Raw genomic sequence first — 15,397 nt, forward strand, 5'->3', positions numbered from 1 at the left:
AGTCCTCTGCCTCTCTTCCTGCCGATTATCCTCCTCCAAAGCTGACATCCTTCTGAAACGGGGTCACAATCCAGATGAAGCACTTTCAACGACTCCTTCTTACTTTCTAAATAAATGCTTTTAGCATGACATGAATGTCAATTCAACTTTTTTTTTTTTTTTTTTTTTTGAGACAGGGTCGTGCTCTGTCTCAGCCTCCCAAGTAGCTGGAACTAAAGGCACATGCCACCATGCTCGGCTAATTTTTGTAATGTTTATAGAGACAAGGTCTTGACATGTTGCCCAGGCTGTCTCGAACTCCTGGGCTCAAGTGATCCACCTGCCTTGGCCTCCCGAAGTGCTGGGATTACAGGGGTGAGCCACTGTCCCTGCCCAATTTAACATCTTTTAAGTCTTATTTCCTATAACAAACCTAAGCTTCAGCCACACCAGATCTCTTTAACAAACACATTCATGTCTCTAAGACTGTGCTTATGCCATTCTCTTGCGGGAATGTCCTTCATCCACTCTTCTCTCGTAGACACTCATCCTTTAAGGCCCAGCTCCAATCTGGCCTCCACTCAGACCAGCCCTAGCCACCCCAGGCAGAAATGGAACCTCCTGGCTACATACTCCATGGCGCATTGCTCCTGTACCATGAATAAAATGGAACACATGCTTGTGACACTCTTACCTGGTGCCAGCCATTCTGTGGCACATGAATCTCATTTATGACCTATCTCAGATCCCTCCCCCACCATGTAAGGGACTCAACTGCTCTTTTTTTTTTTTGAGACGGAGTCTCGCTTTCGGTTCACTGCAACCTCTGCCTCCTCCTGGGTTCAAGCGATTCTCCTGCCTCAGCCTCCCGAGTAGTTGGGATTACAGGTTCACACTGCCACACCTGGCTAATTTTTGTATTTTTAGTAGACGCGGGTTTTCACCATGTTGGCCAGGCTGTCTCGAACTCCTGACCTTAAGCAATCTGCCCACTTCGGCCTCCCAGAGTGCTAGGATTACTGACGTGAACCACCACGCCCAGCCCTTTTTTTGTTTTGTGTTTTTGAGATGGAGTCTCACTCTGTCGCTCAGGTAGGAAAGCAGTAGTGCCGTCTTGGCTCACTGCAGCCTATGCCTCTTGGGTTCAGGTGATTCTCATGCCTCAGCCTCCCGAGTAGCTGGGACTACAGGCGGACACCACCACACCCGGCTAATTGTTTTTTGTATTTTGGCGTTTCACCATGTTGGCCAGGCTGGTCTCAAACTCCTGACCTCAAGTGATCTGCCCGCTTCAGCCTCCCAAAGTGCTGAAATTACAGCTTTGAGCCACCATGCCCCGTCTGCCCCCATTTTTTGAAGAGGAAACAGGTTCAGGGAGATCAAATGCTTGTCCAAGGTCACAGAGCTAAGAAGGGTCAGAGCTGGGATTTGAATTCCTGGGTGTTGGACTCTGCAGTCCATGCCTTTTCACACCTGTTACAGGTGCATCATTGCCACAGCACTGTGGCTAGTGTTGTAAGAGGCTTCTGGCCAGGCGCAGTGGCTCATGCCTGTAATCTCAGCACTTTGGGAGGCCGAGGCAGGCAGATCATCTGAGTTCGGGAGTTCAAGACCAACCTAACCAACATGGAGAAACCCCATCTCTATTAAAAATACAAAATTAGCCAGGCGTGGTGGCGCATGCCTGTAATCCCAGCTACTCGGGAGGCTGAGGCAGGAGAATCGCTTGAACCTGGGAGGCGGAGGTTGTGGTGAGCCGAGATTGCACCATTGTACTCCAGCCTGGGCAACAAGAGCGAAACTCCATCTCAAAAAAAAAAAAAAAAAGAGGCTTCTGACCTATGGGGGCTTTTAGTATTTTCAGGGCAGGGTCTGTCTCCTTTGTCATGGCATCCCCTCTGCCTGGGTCAGAGGCAGGCACACAGTACTCAGTAGATGTTTGTGGAATTGAAGACTGGAAGTTTCGTGAGGCCCCACTTATCTATCAACAGCTATGGCAAAAAGGGCTGGTTGGGGAGTCTTCAAGAGCAGAAGAGTGGCCCAGCAGGTAGGAAACAGAGGCGAAGCCCTGTCCCTACCCTCTGCCCTGGCTCTCCCAGCATTTCTGAGTTAGGGTTGGCCTTGGCAGTGTTCAGGGAGGGAGTCTTGAAGCCAGAGCTGAAAAGCTCTTGGAGCTCTTTGGCTGAGGCATGAAGGAAGCATGGTCTACCTGCCCCTACCTGACTTCTTCCTGCTCCTGGCCTTTAAGATGAGCTGTAACGCCAGGCAACAGGCTCTGAGGTGGTGCCTGCTCCCTTGAAAGGACCTGTCCTCCTCCTTTGAGTGCCCAGGGGAGACCCCGGCCCCCTCCTCTGGGCCCCTCCAGCCTCACCCTCAGTGCTGGCATCATCCACCAATATGATCTCTTTGAGCAAGATGGCAGGGGTGGTGTGTAGGACGCTGTACACTGTTCGCAGCAGCGTGGACCAGGCCTCATTGTGGAACACAATGATGACGCTGGTGGTGGCCAGTGGGGGGCAGCGCCGGAACTTCTGGTCCACACACCTGGAAGTATGAAAGTATGGACAAAGTTCTCCTGGTCTCTGGGAGTGCCAGGTGTGGGGAGCGCCCCGTCCAGAGAGTCCCCCAAACCATCCTCCACTCCTCTGAACCACAGCCTACATTCTCTGTAGCAGGTGGAAACAGCTGCTCCCTGTTCCTGTCTCCCCCGCTATGTGCCACCCACCCTGAGCCTCTGCACAGGTTCTAGCCAAACCACTCCAAAATCCATCCCCGCAGAGCTGGCTCAGTGCCCCAGCTGTGATGCTGAGGCTCCTCCACCCTCTTCCTTCATCTGCTGTCTGCTCTCAGGCTAGGAGTTCCCAGGGCTGGTTCTCTTCCTCCGTAATATGTGAACTGCATAAAATGTAATCCAATGCAGAGGTCCCAGAGGGGTAGGTAATAAAGGCCAAATTTGACATCTGAGAAAAGTGACTATGATTTCCATACTCAGTGAGAAGAATGGCCTCTTCCCTTTACAGCGTACAGTTCCTCTCTAATCCATTTTCTCATTAACTCCCTGTGATCTGACACCACCATCACAAATAGTCAATTTCCTGAGACCTTTCTTCCATCCTTATCCTCTCCAGCCACTCTGTGGCACTTGGCCACGCTGCTACCTTCTTGACACTCCATCTCAGGGTGGGGGTGGGAAGGTGTGAATCTTGGATCTCAAGGAATCATGTGACCTCACACCCTTTCCTTGACCTCCTCTGCTGGTCAGAGGATTTCTTGGGGACCCTCCAGAGAGATTCCCCAGCTTCCTCCACTGGCTGTTGTGACACCCAGTGCTCTTCTCTCTCTCTTTTTTGAGGCAGAGTCTTGTTCTATCGCCCAGGCTGGAGTGCAGTGGTATGATCTTAGCTCCCTGCAACCTCCACCTCCCAGGTTCAAGCAATTCTCGTCCTTTAGCCTCCCAAGTAGCTGGGATTACAGGCACCCACTACAATGCCAGGCTAACTTTTTTTTTTTTTTTTTTTTTTTTGAGACGGAGTCTCGCTCTGTCGCCCAGGCTGGAGTGCAGTAGCCTGATCTCAGCTCACTGCAAGCTCCACCTCCCGGGTTCACGCCATTCTCCTGCCTCAGCCTCCCGAGTAGCTGGGACTACAGGCGCCCGCCACCTCGCCCGGCTAGTTTTTTGTAGTTTTAGTAGAGACGGGGTTTCACTGTGTTCACCAGGATGGTCTCGATCTCCTGACCTCGTGATCCACCCGTCTCGGCCTCCCAAAGTGCTGGGATTACAGGCTTGAGTCACCGCGCCCGGCCCAGGCTAACTTTTTAGTATTTTTAGTAGAGACAGGCTTTCACCATGTTGGCCAGGCTGGTCTTGAACTCCTGGCCTCAAGTGATCCGCCTGCCTTCGCCTCCCATAGTGCTGGGATTATAGGCATGAGCCACTGCGCCTGGCCCCAGTGCCCTTCTCTGCTGAGGAATTCCTGATAGCTTCAAGTGGCCCCTTATTCTAGAACTATAATACTTGGCTCAAGTCTCAAGAACCTCAGGTTCACAGCCCTAAAGACTCATGAATCTGGGGATGAGGGCTGCCATTTGAGAGAAGGCCAAATAGGGTATAACACTTGAGCTGGAAAAGACAAAGGCTAAGTGGGGAAGACACACTGTCTTTAACTTGAGGATCATGGGAATGCAGCCATGGGGGCGTTAGAGGGAGGGGGCTGCCACTCAAAGATCTAAGTGATATCTCATTGTGCAAGATTGAGGCTATAAACAACTTAAAATAAAGGTTGGAATCAATTCGCGGCCTTGCGGACCTTCACTGGAGAAAACCAGGTGTTAGGATATTCCTGACCACTAGGGCTGCTGTTAAGAAATGCCCCTGCTCCAAACAGGTCAGCATTCGAGTCCCACAGTCTCTGGGGCAGGCCTCAGTAGAGGAGAAAGCTACTGAAGCCACCGCTTGGTATCAGGTCTCCCCAGTCACCCCGGGTCAGGTCCTGGTGCCAGGCTGAGTTCCTTCTTCTGCATCATCTCACTTTCATGATTGCATTTCACTCTTACAGGTCTCCTTGGACCTCTGGCCTGACCATAATATCCTTGAACCACAACCCCTGGGATCAGCATAGTTGTTCTGGGAAAGAAGTGAGGCACAGAGGAGATCCTTGCCCATATTATAAAATTCCCTTCAACTCTTTCTCTGGCCCTTGACCTGTGGCCCTGGCCATACCAGTCACACCTTTAGCAAAGCCCTGGTCTCCCCACAAGGACTCTGGGCGCTACTTACTCAGGTGGTCGGGTGTCTGGCCCTAGGGACCTCTGCAGGGAGATCCGGTCGCTGGCAAAGGCATTGAAGCAGTGCTTCTTATAGCCTTCTTCCTTTTCCTGGGTCTCTAGGGGGGTCCACTTGCTCTTCTGAAATGCTTTTCCATCTGCCCCAGGGGCATTGGGATCCTGTGGTGGCCGTTCCCAGAAGGGCTTTAGTTCAGCTGGGGTATAGAACCCAGGGAGGCAGGACTGGTTTATGGAGAACAGAGTCGGCTGGGCTTCTGGAGCCCTGATTTGGAGCTTGGGCATTGAATCTCTAAGGTTGTTCACGGCCTCCAGCATGATGTCCAGGACGTGATCCTTCCGGCTCACCAGGGACTTCAGCCACGGCTTCTCTGTGGCCTCCTCCCTGTTGCTCACGTCCCTATGCAGGAGGAAGAGGAAGAACACAAAGGTGCAGCCCACTATGGCCAGGCGCAGGGGCGTGTGGTGTCTGCGGAGGAGCCTCATCCTCCAGAACCAAGAGGGACCCCAGCTGCGTCAGCTCCAAGTCCTGAGCCCAACCCTGGAAATAGCTTGATACGTTGTGGTGGCCACAAGCTGGGGCCTCAGCCTGAGAAAGGAGGGGACGAGAGAGAGAAGTGAGTCAAGACAGAGTAAGGAGGGAGTCAGGCGCTTGGGGTTCGAGGCCAGGCTCTGTTGCTGAGTGGTGGCATCACCTTACTAGCCACAACTTTCCCGTATCTGCATTTCCTTCATCCGTAAAATGAGAAGACTGGAGGCAGTGTTTCTTTCCTGCCCTAAGATCCTAATATGCATGGATCTAGAGTCACTGGAACACTGAAACACTACATGAGATTTAATCGTTAAACTCATGAGATTTAATCATTATAACTGCTTTGGGAAACAACTTGGTATTATCAAGAAAAATTTATTTATTTTTTATTTTTTATTTTTTTGAGACGGAGTCTCACGCTGTTGCCCAGGCTGGAGTGCAGTGGCGCGATCTTGGCTCACTGCAAGCTCCGCCTCCCGGGTTCCCGCCATTCTCCTGCCTCAGCCTCCTGAGTAGCTGGGACTACAGGCGCCCGCCACCGCGCCTGGCTAATTTTTTGTATTTTTAGTAGAGACGGGGTTTCACTGTGGTCTCGATCTCCTGACCTTGTGATCCGCCCGCCTCAGCCTCCCAAAGTGCTGGGATTACAGGCTTGAGCCACCGCGCCCGGCTTTTTTCTCTTTTTTTTTTTTTTTTTGAGAAGAAAAATTTAAAATGAACACAGCCTGGGCCAGCAATTCCACTCCTTGTTTCATATCCCAGACAAACTCTGGTACATGCAAACCAAGAGGTATGTACAAGAACATTTAAGCCAACACTGACTAAAATGGCAACAAACTGGTAAAACCTTTAAGTCCACCAGCAGAATGAATAAAGTGCAAAATACCCATACCATGCAGTGCTCTACGGTGATGACCAAGAATGAACCACTTCTCCGTGCAACAATGTGGATGTGTTGTTGGGTGAAAAAAGCAAGTGACAAAATGATACGTACAGTATGATTCCACTTATAGAAAATGTAAAAACATGCTAAAATTAAACAATATCTTGTTCATGAATACAAATATGTGATAAAGCTATAAAGAAAGCTAAAGAAGACCAGCCTGGCCAACATGATGAAACCTCGTCTCTACTAAAAATGCAAAAATTAGCTGGGGCATGGTAGCACATGCCTATAATCCCAGCTACTAGGGAGGCTGAGGCAGGAGAATCACTTGAACCCAGGAGGCAGAAGTTGCAGTAGGCTGGGATCACGCCACTGCACTCCAGCTTGGGCAACAGAGCAAGACTCCGTTCTCCCCTGAAAAAAAGAAAGCGAAAGAAATGATATAACCAATTTCTGAAGATGAAGAAAAAGGTACAGATTAGCGATGGGTAACAGGGGACTTCAAAGTGTTTTTTTTTTGGAAGTGGATGGTGGCTGCTGGTGGATTGTAATTCTTTATACCCTATACATATTTTATAAATATTTATTGGCCGAGCATGGTATAATCCCAGCACTTTGGGAGGCTGAGGTGGGAGGATCGCTTGGGCCTAGGAGTTCAAGACCAGTCTGCTCAACGTATTGAGAGCCCATTTCAACTAAAAATTTTAAAAATGAGCGAGGTATAGTGGTGCATACTGTAGTCCTAGCTGCTTGGGAGGCTAAAGCAGGAGGACTGCTGGAGCCCAGCGGGTTAAGGCTGCAATGAGCTATAATCGCACCACTGCTCTTCAGCATGGGTGACAGAGAGATTCTGTCTCTAAAAAAATAAATAAAAGTTATCTGTATCTACTTAAAAATTTAACAGAAACCTAAGATTTCACGACAACACATTCCGGGCAGGGCTGGGCATGGGCGTTCACCAGCCTCCACCCCCAGGCATGTGGATCTACGCCCTAGAGGATGAATGCTTGCAGAACTTTCTGTGCAGAGTTCTGGACACATAAGCTCACTGGTTAGGCACTGGACATTGGTGGCAAGGGACCTGGGCACAAATTCCAGTTCTTCCTCTTCTAGTAGTAGCACCTATCTCCTAGGGTTGTTATAAGGATTATGTTCCTTCCCCGCATAACTCATGGACAAAGCTTTGCAGTCTCTGCACATGGTAAGTTCCCACAAAGTGTTAGTTTTGATCATTAGCAGCTGTGTGACCCTTGGGTGATTTACTTAATCCCTCTAAACCTCAGTTTCCTCATCTATAAAGTGGATAATACCTAACTCATAGGATTGTGTGGGAGGATTAAATCAGATAATGTAGGTAAAATGCTTGGCAGAGCACCTGTCATACTAAGCCCTCAATAAATGGTATCATTTATTTCTCTTATTATAATAAACCCCTGCTTTACTTCCCAGCAGTTATCCTCAAGCACCTGGCCCTTGGCCAAAGCCACATTCATTACTCCCTGCATGTTTTGCTTAAAAGTAACTCTGGTTGAACTATTTAGTGCCTATTGTTTAAATGCACAAGCTCCCGCCTGTGGAGAGGCCTGGTGTCTGAGACCTTGGGAGTATTTGGCCATCATGATCTCAAGTGGGGAGCTGGATTCACTCTGGCCTGGGGTAGAAATGTGGCTTCTTTTATAACATCAGATTCAGCAGCACCACCAAAAATCAAACAAAAGAAATCTCTTGGAGCATCTATTTTATATTAACTAATGTCTAGGAGATAGGAGAGATTTGTTTATTCCACCAGTATTTACTGAATAACTGCCTCTATAGGTACTCTGCAAGAGGCAGGGGACACAGAGAAGTGCAAGGCCAGCCCTCAAGGATCCTACAGTCAGTTGGGGGCATCAGATTTTAAACAGAGATTACCCTGCGAGAAGCAGAATGAAAGAGTACCCTTGAGTGCTGAAGGAGACGGCATGCAGGAAACACAGCAAATGGGGGAGGGCAATATCTGTGAACAAATCTCACGGGGGCAGAAACTTGGGCCGAGCACTAACCGGCGAGTAGGAGTCAGCGAGGCAAGGTAAGCACATTTCAGGCAGAAGGCACAGTACCTGCAAAGATCTAGAGGTGGGAGACAGCAGAGCCAGTCACAGAACTGTAAGCAGTCTGGTATGGCAGGAGTAGCAGAAATCAGGCCTGCAGAGGTGGCTGAAACCAAGTCCTAAGGGCCTTGTTCATCATGCTGAGGAGCATTTGCCCTTGACCCAAGGCATGGGGAGTAATAAAGCGTTAAGCTGGGAGCCCAGCATTACAGGAAGAGCAATATGACAGCAGTGGAGGGTATCTTGGAAAGGGACCTGCTTGGCAGCTGGATGACCCATTCGGAGTCTGACCCAGGAGAGTTAGTAGCAGTGTGGATGGAAGAGGGAGGGTGTGGTGCTAGGAAGACCCCCTTGGGTGATGGGGTGGGACAGTTTACCCCATCTGGTACACAGAGGGACACAAAGGCTCAATTCCTTTTCCCAAGGGATTTGAAAATCTTGTTAGAGAACGGGAACTGGCAGCACTGACCAGGTGAAGGAAGCACCTGTCCGGGGGGATTCAGGAGCAGGAAAAGGACCTTTCACTGAATACTCTTTTGTACTTTGAACCCTGGCTATATTACTCATTCAAAAATGAATAAAATTAAAGCAGAATAGCACAGACAGTAAGTGCTAAGCTGAGAGAGGTGGAGTTCCCTGTGGGCTCGAAGAAGGCTTCGGGGAGGAAATGGGGATTCAGTGCAGCAGGAGTTTCTTGTCACAGAGGTTGAGCTATGCTGGGGCTAGCACAGGGGATTCACTTGAGCTAGACACCTCATCCATTCTGGAACTGTCCTGGCTAAGCCCACACAGAGGCCTACAGAATGGGGGAGTGTTGGCCATGACAGCTATGAACCGTCCCTGCAGGCTGCATCTTTTCCTGCTACTTTCCATCTACCTTCCCACTCCAGCAAGAAAGAGGGAGCACAGTTAGAAACAAAGGCGTGGTAACATTGTAGTTACTAGCTGTTGCCAGCGCTCAAGATTCACCCCCTCCAGGAAGGCCTCCTGACTGACTCACTCAGAATCATCCAGGTTACTCCAACTCCTTTATCCTGGCACTGCCTCGTGGTCCCTCGCAGCAGGGTCTGTCTTTGCTTCTTTTATTTTCCCTGGAGAAAGAAATCTAGGGTTAAATTGAGCTCTTCCTAGGCATCTAATCTCTCGATCCCATCTGGCTGCCTGAAGCTCTGTCTCTCTGAAACCTGCAGTTCCTCAAGGTACTAACCACATCCTGAACTGAAATGAGACACCTGGGATTAGACTTGGTGGTGAGGCACTCGTTCCCTAGTTTGTTTGCTTAGCATGAGGGCAACAGGAAAGAGTCCCTTAGAAGAGACACAGAATCTAGTGCAAGCCACAGGACTTTGGGGTTAAGGATTTTTGCTCCCTGTGTAGGAGATGATTCCCAGAAGTATGGTTAGCAAGGTCCTGGAGGTCGCCCCTCCGCCAGCCTTGGAGAAAGAATAGCTGCTATTCTTTGCTATTCTTTCAAGTACAGAGCTTCACGAGATCTACCCCTAGTGTCTTGTGTATCTCCCTCACCTTTGGGCTCCCACACCTGGCCTCCTGCTTTCCTGGCAAGTGTGCCCGCAGCCCCCATCCACTCATTTCCCTCTTGCTGTGGCTCAGCATTTCTTCCCAAGTCTGTTTCCTCCAGCTACGCTTGGGCCTGCAACTCCTCAGACCATCCTTGGCTTTGATCCCGAGATGATGCCAGAAATCCTCTCTGAAAAGCCTGCCTAGATTGAACAAATGGGATTTGCTTCCCTGGCCCCACCGGCCAGAACACAAACTTACCTTCTCTCATTGGTGTAAGGAACTGAGGCTTTACCCAGCCCAGCTTGTATCAAACTGCTGATTACAATCCACTGTGATATTATAAAATAAATTCAGAGTGTTGCAAATCAGCATTCAAAAAATTCTTTAAAAGAACAGTTAGGACCAGGCACAGTGGCTCACACCTGAAATCCCAGCACTTTGGGTGGCCAAGGTGGGCAGATCACTTTAGTCCAGGAGTTCCAGACCAACCTGGCCAACATGGTGAAACCCCATCTCTACTAAAAATACAAAAATTAGCCAGGCATGGTGGCAGGTGCCTGTAATCCCAACTACTCAGGAGGCTGAGGCAGGAGAATCACTTGAACCTAGGAGGCGGAGGTTGCAATGAGCAGAAATTGTACCACTGTACTCCAGCCAGAACAAGACTCTGTCTCAAAGAAATAAATAAATAAAATAAAAGATCAGTTAGCAAAAAGAGACCAGTTAGCTGGGTATGGTGGCACACGCCTGTAATCCCAGCTACTTGGGAGGCTGATGCTGGAGGATCGTTTGAGCCCAGGAGGTTGAGGCTATAGTGAGTTATGATCGTGCCACTGCACTCCAACCTGGGCAATAGAGCAAGACTCTGTCTCAAAAAATAAAAATAAAGAAATTTTAAAAACCCAGAATAGAATGAAAAAGAAAATATCAAAGTGCATCACGTATCACATGTAACACAGGCAAGTATTCGTTTTTTCTTTTGCTTTCTTTTTTTTTTTTTTGGAGACAGGGTCTCACTCTGTTCCTCAGGCTGGAGTGCAGTGGCGCAATCTCAGCTCACTGCAGCCTCGACCTCCTGGGCTCAAAGGATCCTCCTACCTCAGCCTCTGGAGTAGCTGGGACCATAGGTGCGTGTCACCACGACTGGCTAATTTTTATTTTTTTTGTAGAGATGCGGTCCCACTATGCTGCCCAGGTTGGTCTTCAACTCCTAGGCTGAAGCAAGCTTCCTGCCTCGACCTCCCAAAGTGCTGGGATTACAGGTGTGAGCCATCACGTCCAGCCTGAAAAGAAAACTTTTATTTTAATGTTTGTTTCAGTCTATTAAAGATACACACTGCCTGATACAAAATTTAAATGATAAATTTGCTATTTAAAATTCATACATCTAAAGACAAAAGAAGTTTAAATGACACAATTTTTTTTTTTTTTTTTTTTTAGACGGAGTCTCACGCTGTTGCCCAGGCTGGAGTGCAGTGGCGCGATCTCGGCTCACTGCAAGCTCCGCCTCCCGGGTTCCCGCCATTCTCCTGCCTCAGCCTCCTGAGTAGCTGGGACTACAGGCGCCCGCCACCGCGCCCGGCTAATTTTTTGTATTTTTAGTAGAGACGGGGTTTCACTGTGGTCTCGATCTCCTGACCTTGTGATCCGCCCGCCTCGGCCTCCCAAAGTGCTGGGATTACAGGCTTGAGCCACCGCGCCCGGCCCGACACAATTTTCAAATGATAGTTTTTTATGGTTTGTAGAATTTACGCTTGTAATATGGTTAAATTATAAAACTGTCCTAAGATTTTTGGGATGCTCTGTCACATATAACAAGTACCAGGTCTTGATGTAAAAGTGTATTTCTCACTTTGGTCCAGTCATAGAAGTTTGAAAGCCAGCGACACAGTCCAAACCCCGCAGTTTATATTCTAGCCCCCCTCCAAAAAGCCTTCTCAGATCTCCCAGCAGAATTCATCTCTTCCCTGCTTTGCCCCTTAGCACCCAATTTTTATTTGTACTCCAGTCTCATCACAGCCCACCGTGTGTTTATGGACTCCGGGACCAGAAAGGCCATGCTGCTTTCAACTTTTTATCACCTGCAAAGTCTAGCACAAGTTTTACACATAGCAGGTGTTCCATAAACTGTTCTTTTTTTTTGGAGACAGGGTCTCACTCTGTTAGCCAGGCTGAAGTGTGGCGGCGTGAACGCACAGTTTTCTGCAGCCTCAGCCTCCCAGGCTCAAGCAATCCTCCTAGCTCAGCCTCCTGAGTAGCTGGGACTACAGAGGTCTGCGCCATCAGGCCTGGCTAGTTCCACAAACTCTTGTTAAATGAGATGAGGCTGGATGGGTTAAATGTGGAGCACTGGTTTCACTAAATGATGTTCTGAATGCACTTACTGCAAGAAGTACTTGAGTTACAGGATATTCTGCCATTACACATTAGGTTGCTGTTTTGACTAGGTCTGTCTGTGAGTCTGACACCCTCATTTTATCATCAGCGAGGCCAGAGTGGTTAGGTGACTTCTCTACCAACACACGGCTAGTGGCTCCCAGGAGTAGAACCCGATCTCCCAACTCCTAGACCACTACTCTGTTTACCACACTCGTACCCTTGGAGGTTGAGTAGGGAATTTGGGGACCAGGCCTGTCCTCCCTGAGCCTCACCGACTTTACCCTTTGATCCCCTTCCTGGCATTTGCCCTCCTCCCACTCAGGGATAAAAATGCTTTAAAGATACGGAAACTGGAAGTCCCAGGCAAAGTCTTAGCTTTTGTGAATGTGAGTCAGCCATCCAGAACACGCCCTAGCTGGCCAGGTGGCCTCTCTGTAACAATGTTTCTTTCTATTTATCAGCTGAGCTGGTCACCTCCTTAGACGTGGCAGCAGGAAGCAAGCAGTCCTCACCACAGGGATATTTGCTCAAGTCACTCAGAGGAGGGCTCAATTACAAGTTTCTTTGGAAAGTGAAGACTGTCACCATCTTACCAGGCGCACAGGTGTATAGAGCTAGACATCATATTGGGGAGGGGGCAGGTCAATTTCACGCTACTGGTGGGGGAAATGGGGCTGAGACGCTGTTTGGCCAAATGACTGTCCTTTCTTCCTCATAAGCACTTTCTCTCCATCAAACACAGCACTCATCTCAAGTCCTCTCTACTCATGCTGTGAACAGAAGAGCAAATTATCTCCTCCAAAGCCCTCCTCCCACCCCTGACCCTTTTGATCACAGAATGTGGGAGGTTTTTACTTTTCCCCATAATTACACCTTCAAGACACTTCAGCTTTTCCCCAAGACTCAAGCTGCAATACTATGGCTTATTTTCCCAGGAAGATACACTGGAAATTATTTCTGTAGCTAGTCTATCAAGTTCCCCCCACATCTCAAGGTTCATTTTATGTTTGCATAATTTTTTTTTTTTTTTTTTTTTTGAGACGGAGTCTCGCTTTGTGGCCCAGGCTGGAGTGCAGTGGCCGGATCTCAGCTCACTGCAAGCTCCGTCTCCCGGGTTCACGCCATTTTCCTGCCTCAGCCTCCTGAGTAGCTGGGACTACAGGCGCCCGCCACCTCACCCGGCTAGTTTTTTGTATTTTTTAGTAGAGACAGGGTTTCACCATGTTAGCCAGGATGGTCTTGATCTCTTGACCTTGTGGGATCCGCCCACCTCGGCCTCCCAAAGTGCTGGGATTACAGGCTTGAGCCACCGCGCCCGGCCTTTTTTTTTTTTTTTTTTTTTTTTTTGAGACAAGAGTCTCACTTTGTTGCCCAGGCTGGAGTACAGTGGCACGATCTCGGCTCACTGCAACCTCTGACTCCTGGGTTCAAGCAATTCTTTTTTTTTTTTTTTTTTTTTTTTGAGACGGAGTCTCGCTCTGTCGCCCAAGCTGGAGTGCAGTGGCCAGATCTCGGCTCACTGCAAGCTCCGCCTCCCGGGTTTACACCATTCTCCTGCCTCAGCCTCCCAAGTAGCTGGGACTACAGGCGCCCGCCACCTCGCCCCGCTAGTTTTTTTTTTTGTATTTTTTAGTAGAGACGGGGTTTCACCGTGTTAGCCAGGATGGTCTCAAACTCCTGACCTCGTGATCTGCCTGTCTCGGCCTCCCAAAGTGCTGGGATGACAGGCTTGAGCCACCGCGCACGGCCGGGTTCAAGCAATTCTCATCCCTCAGCCTCCCGAGTAGTTGGGATTACAGGCACCCGCCACCACTTCAGGCCTAATTTTTGTGTTTTTTTTAGTAGAGACAGTGTTTCACCATGTTGGCCAGGCTAGTCTTGAACTCCTGACCTCAAGTGATCTGTCTGCCTTGGCCTCCCAAAGTGCTAGGATTACGGGTGTGAGCCAATGCGCCCAGCCTGTTTGCATATTTTAAGCTTAAATTACCCAAACGTGGATTTTCTATTGAAAAACTCAACCCAACTTTGCTCACCACTGTATACCTAGAGCAGTGCTTGGCATGTGGTAGGCTCTCGGTTAATATTTGTTGACTTATTCCAAGAAAAAGTCACCAAAAATCAAAATAATATGCCACCAAACAGGAGGTTCAACAGTTCACAGGTTTTTCACTGGAGACCCTGTAGGCCCTGCCAGGTGGGACAGGGGTATGCAACGGTTCATCCCTAGGAGTGCAGAAGTGAAGGAGGGAGGGTTCCAGGTGGGGACAAGGTGGGATTCTCTAATCACCTAGGAGCCTTGGTGACAACCAGACTGGGCTTGAGGTGGGCAGTTGGGGGAAAGGACAGAGAAGAGACAGGGAAGTGATGAGAAGGGTGGAAGACAGGAAGGGTATTCCCAAAGGCTTCCTGGGCCAGTCTTCAGATTGGGAAGGAGGGTTAATGGGAGAGACTAGAACTGAATTTTTCCTTCTCTCCTCACTCCCCCGTCCCCCCGTCTGCTCTTGGCTGCAGAACTTTTACCTGGGGCCACTGGCTACTCAATGTACCATCCCCTGGGCTCAGGGTCTGTGCCCAGCCTCCTATGCTAGCCAGCCTTCCCAATTTCCCCATTGCTGCCAGAAGCATCTAAGTCCTTGAAACAAGCCAGTCTTCAGACATGTCCTTTTTAATCCTGTCTCAATTTCAGGTTCACCCCACACCCGCTCCCAAGTCCTGCTGATTCATTCCCTGCCTCCTGGTTCCTCACCGTCCTTTCTGCTTTCAAAACCTTCATTTGAAATTGCATCTTTATCAACCAGCATCTGGAGGATCAGCAGGAGCTGCTGCCAGCCACCTTTGCCTCAGGCCCCTCTCTCTCTTTCACAATCAGGACAGCCATATTCATATTCCTTGAGTACTGTTTGACTGTGGCAGAAACACAGAGGGCCTGGCCGGGTTGCTTCCTGTTTGCTGTTCACCCTCAAGCCCAGCCAGATGCTTGGCACTCACTGGCTATCTTTTCCTCCTCAAAGCCTTTTCCTTATATTCTTGCTAAGCAAGCCGTATTTCTTTTCTTTCAGATTCTTACCAGAGACTCCCCTCTTTCAAGAGGGCTTCCTAGACTAAGGGGCATCTTGCTGCCTCAGTTTCTAGGTGTTATTTGTTTCCAAGTTTCTCTACTATCCGAGCTTTCCTTATGTGGGACTTCCCCACTAAATATCATGGAGAAGGGAGAACCAACAGGCCCAG

General features: G+C 49.2%; 1 protein-coding gene across 1 annotated transcript in view; it reads right to left on the reverse strand.

The window, feature by feature from the left end:
* GALNT6 (polypeptide N-acetylgalactosaminyltransferase 6) overlaps window positions 1–10,556 on the reverse strand; it is a 33,065-nt gene extending 22,509 nt beyond the window's left edge. The window contains exons 1-3 of the mRNA XM_050748724.1: window positions 9,270–10,556; window positions 4,757–5,350; window positions 2,351–2,523 (exon numbers count right to left, since the gene is read on the reverse strand). Of these exons, the coding sequence (XP_050604681.1) occupies window positions 2,351–2,523; window positions 4,757–5,247 (664 nt within the window). The 5' untranslated portion in view covers window positions 5,248–5,350; window positions 9,270–10,556. The remainder of the gene's footprint in view (window positions 1–2,350; window positions 2,524–4,756; window positions 5,351–9,269) is intronic.
* Window positions 10,557–15,397: the final 4,841 nt, after the last annotated feature.

This window comes from Macaca thibetana, chromosome 11 (assembly GCF_024542745.1).
Source record: "Macaca thibetana thibetana isolate TM-01 chromosome 11, ASM2454274v1, whole genome shotgun sequence".
Classification (NCBI taxonomy): Eukaryota; Metazoa; Chordata; class Mammalia; order Primates; family Cercopithecidae; genus Macaca; species Macaca thibetana.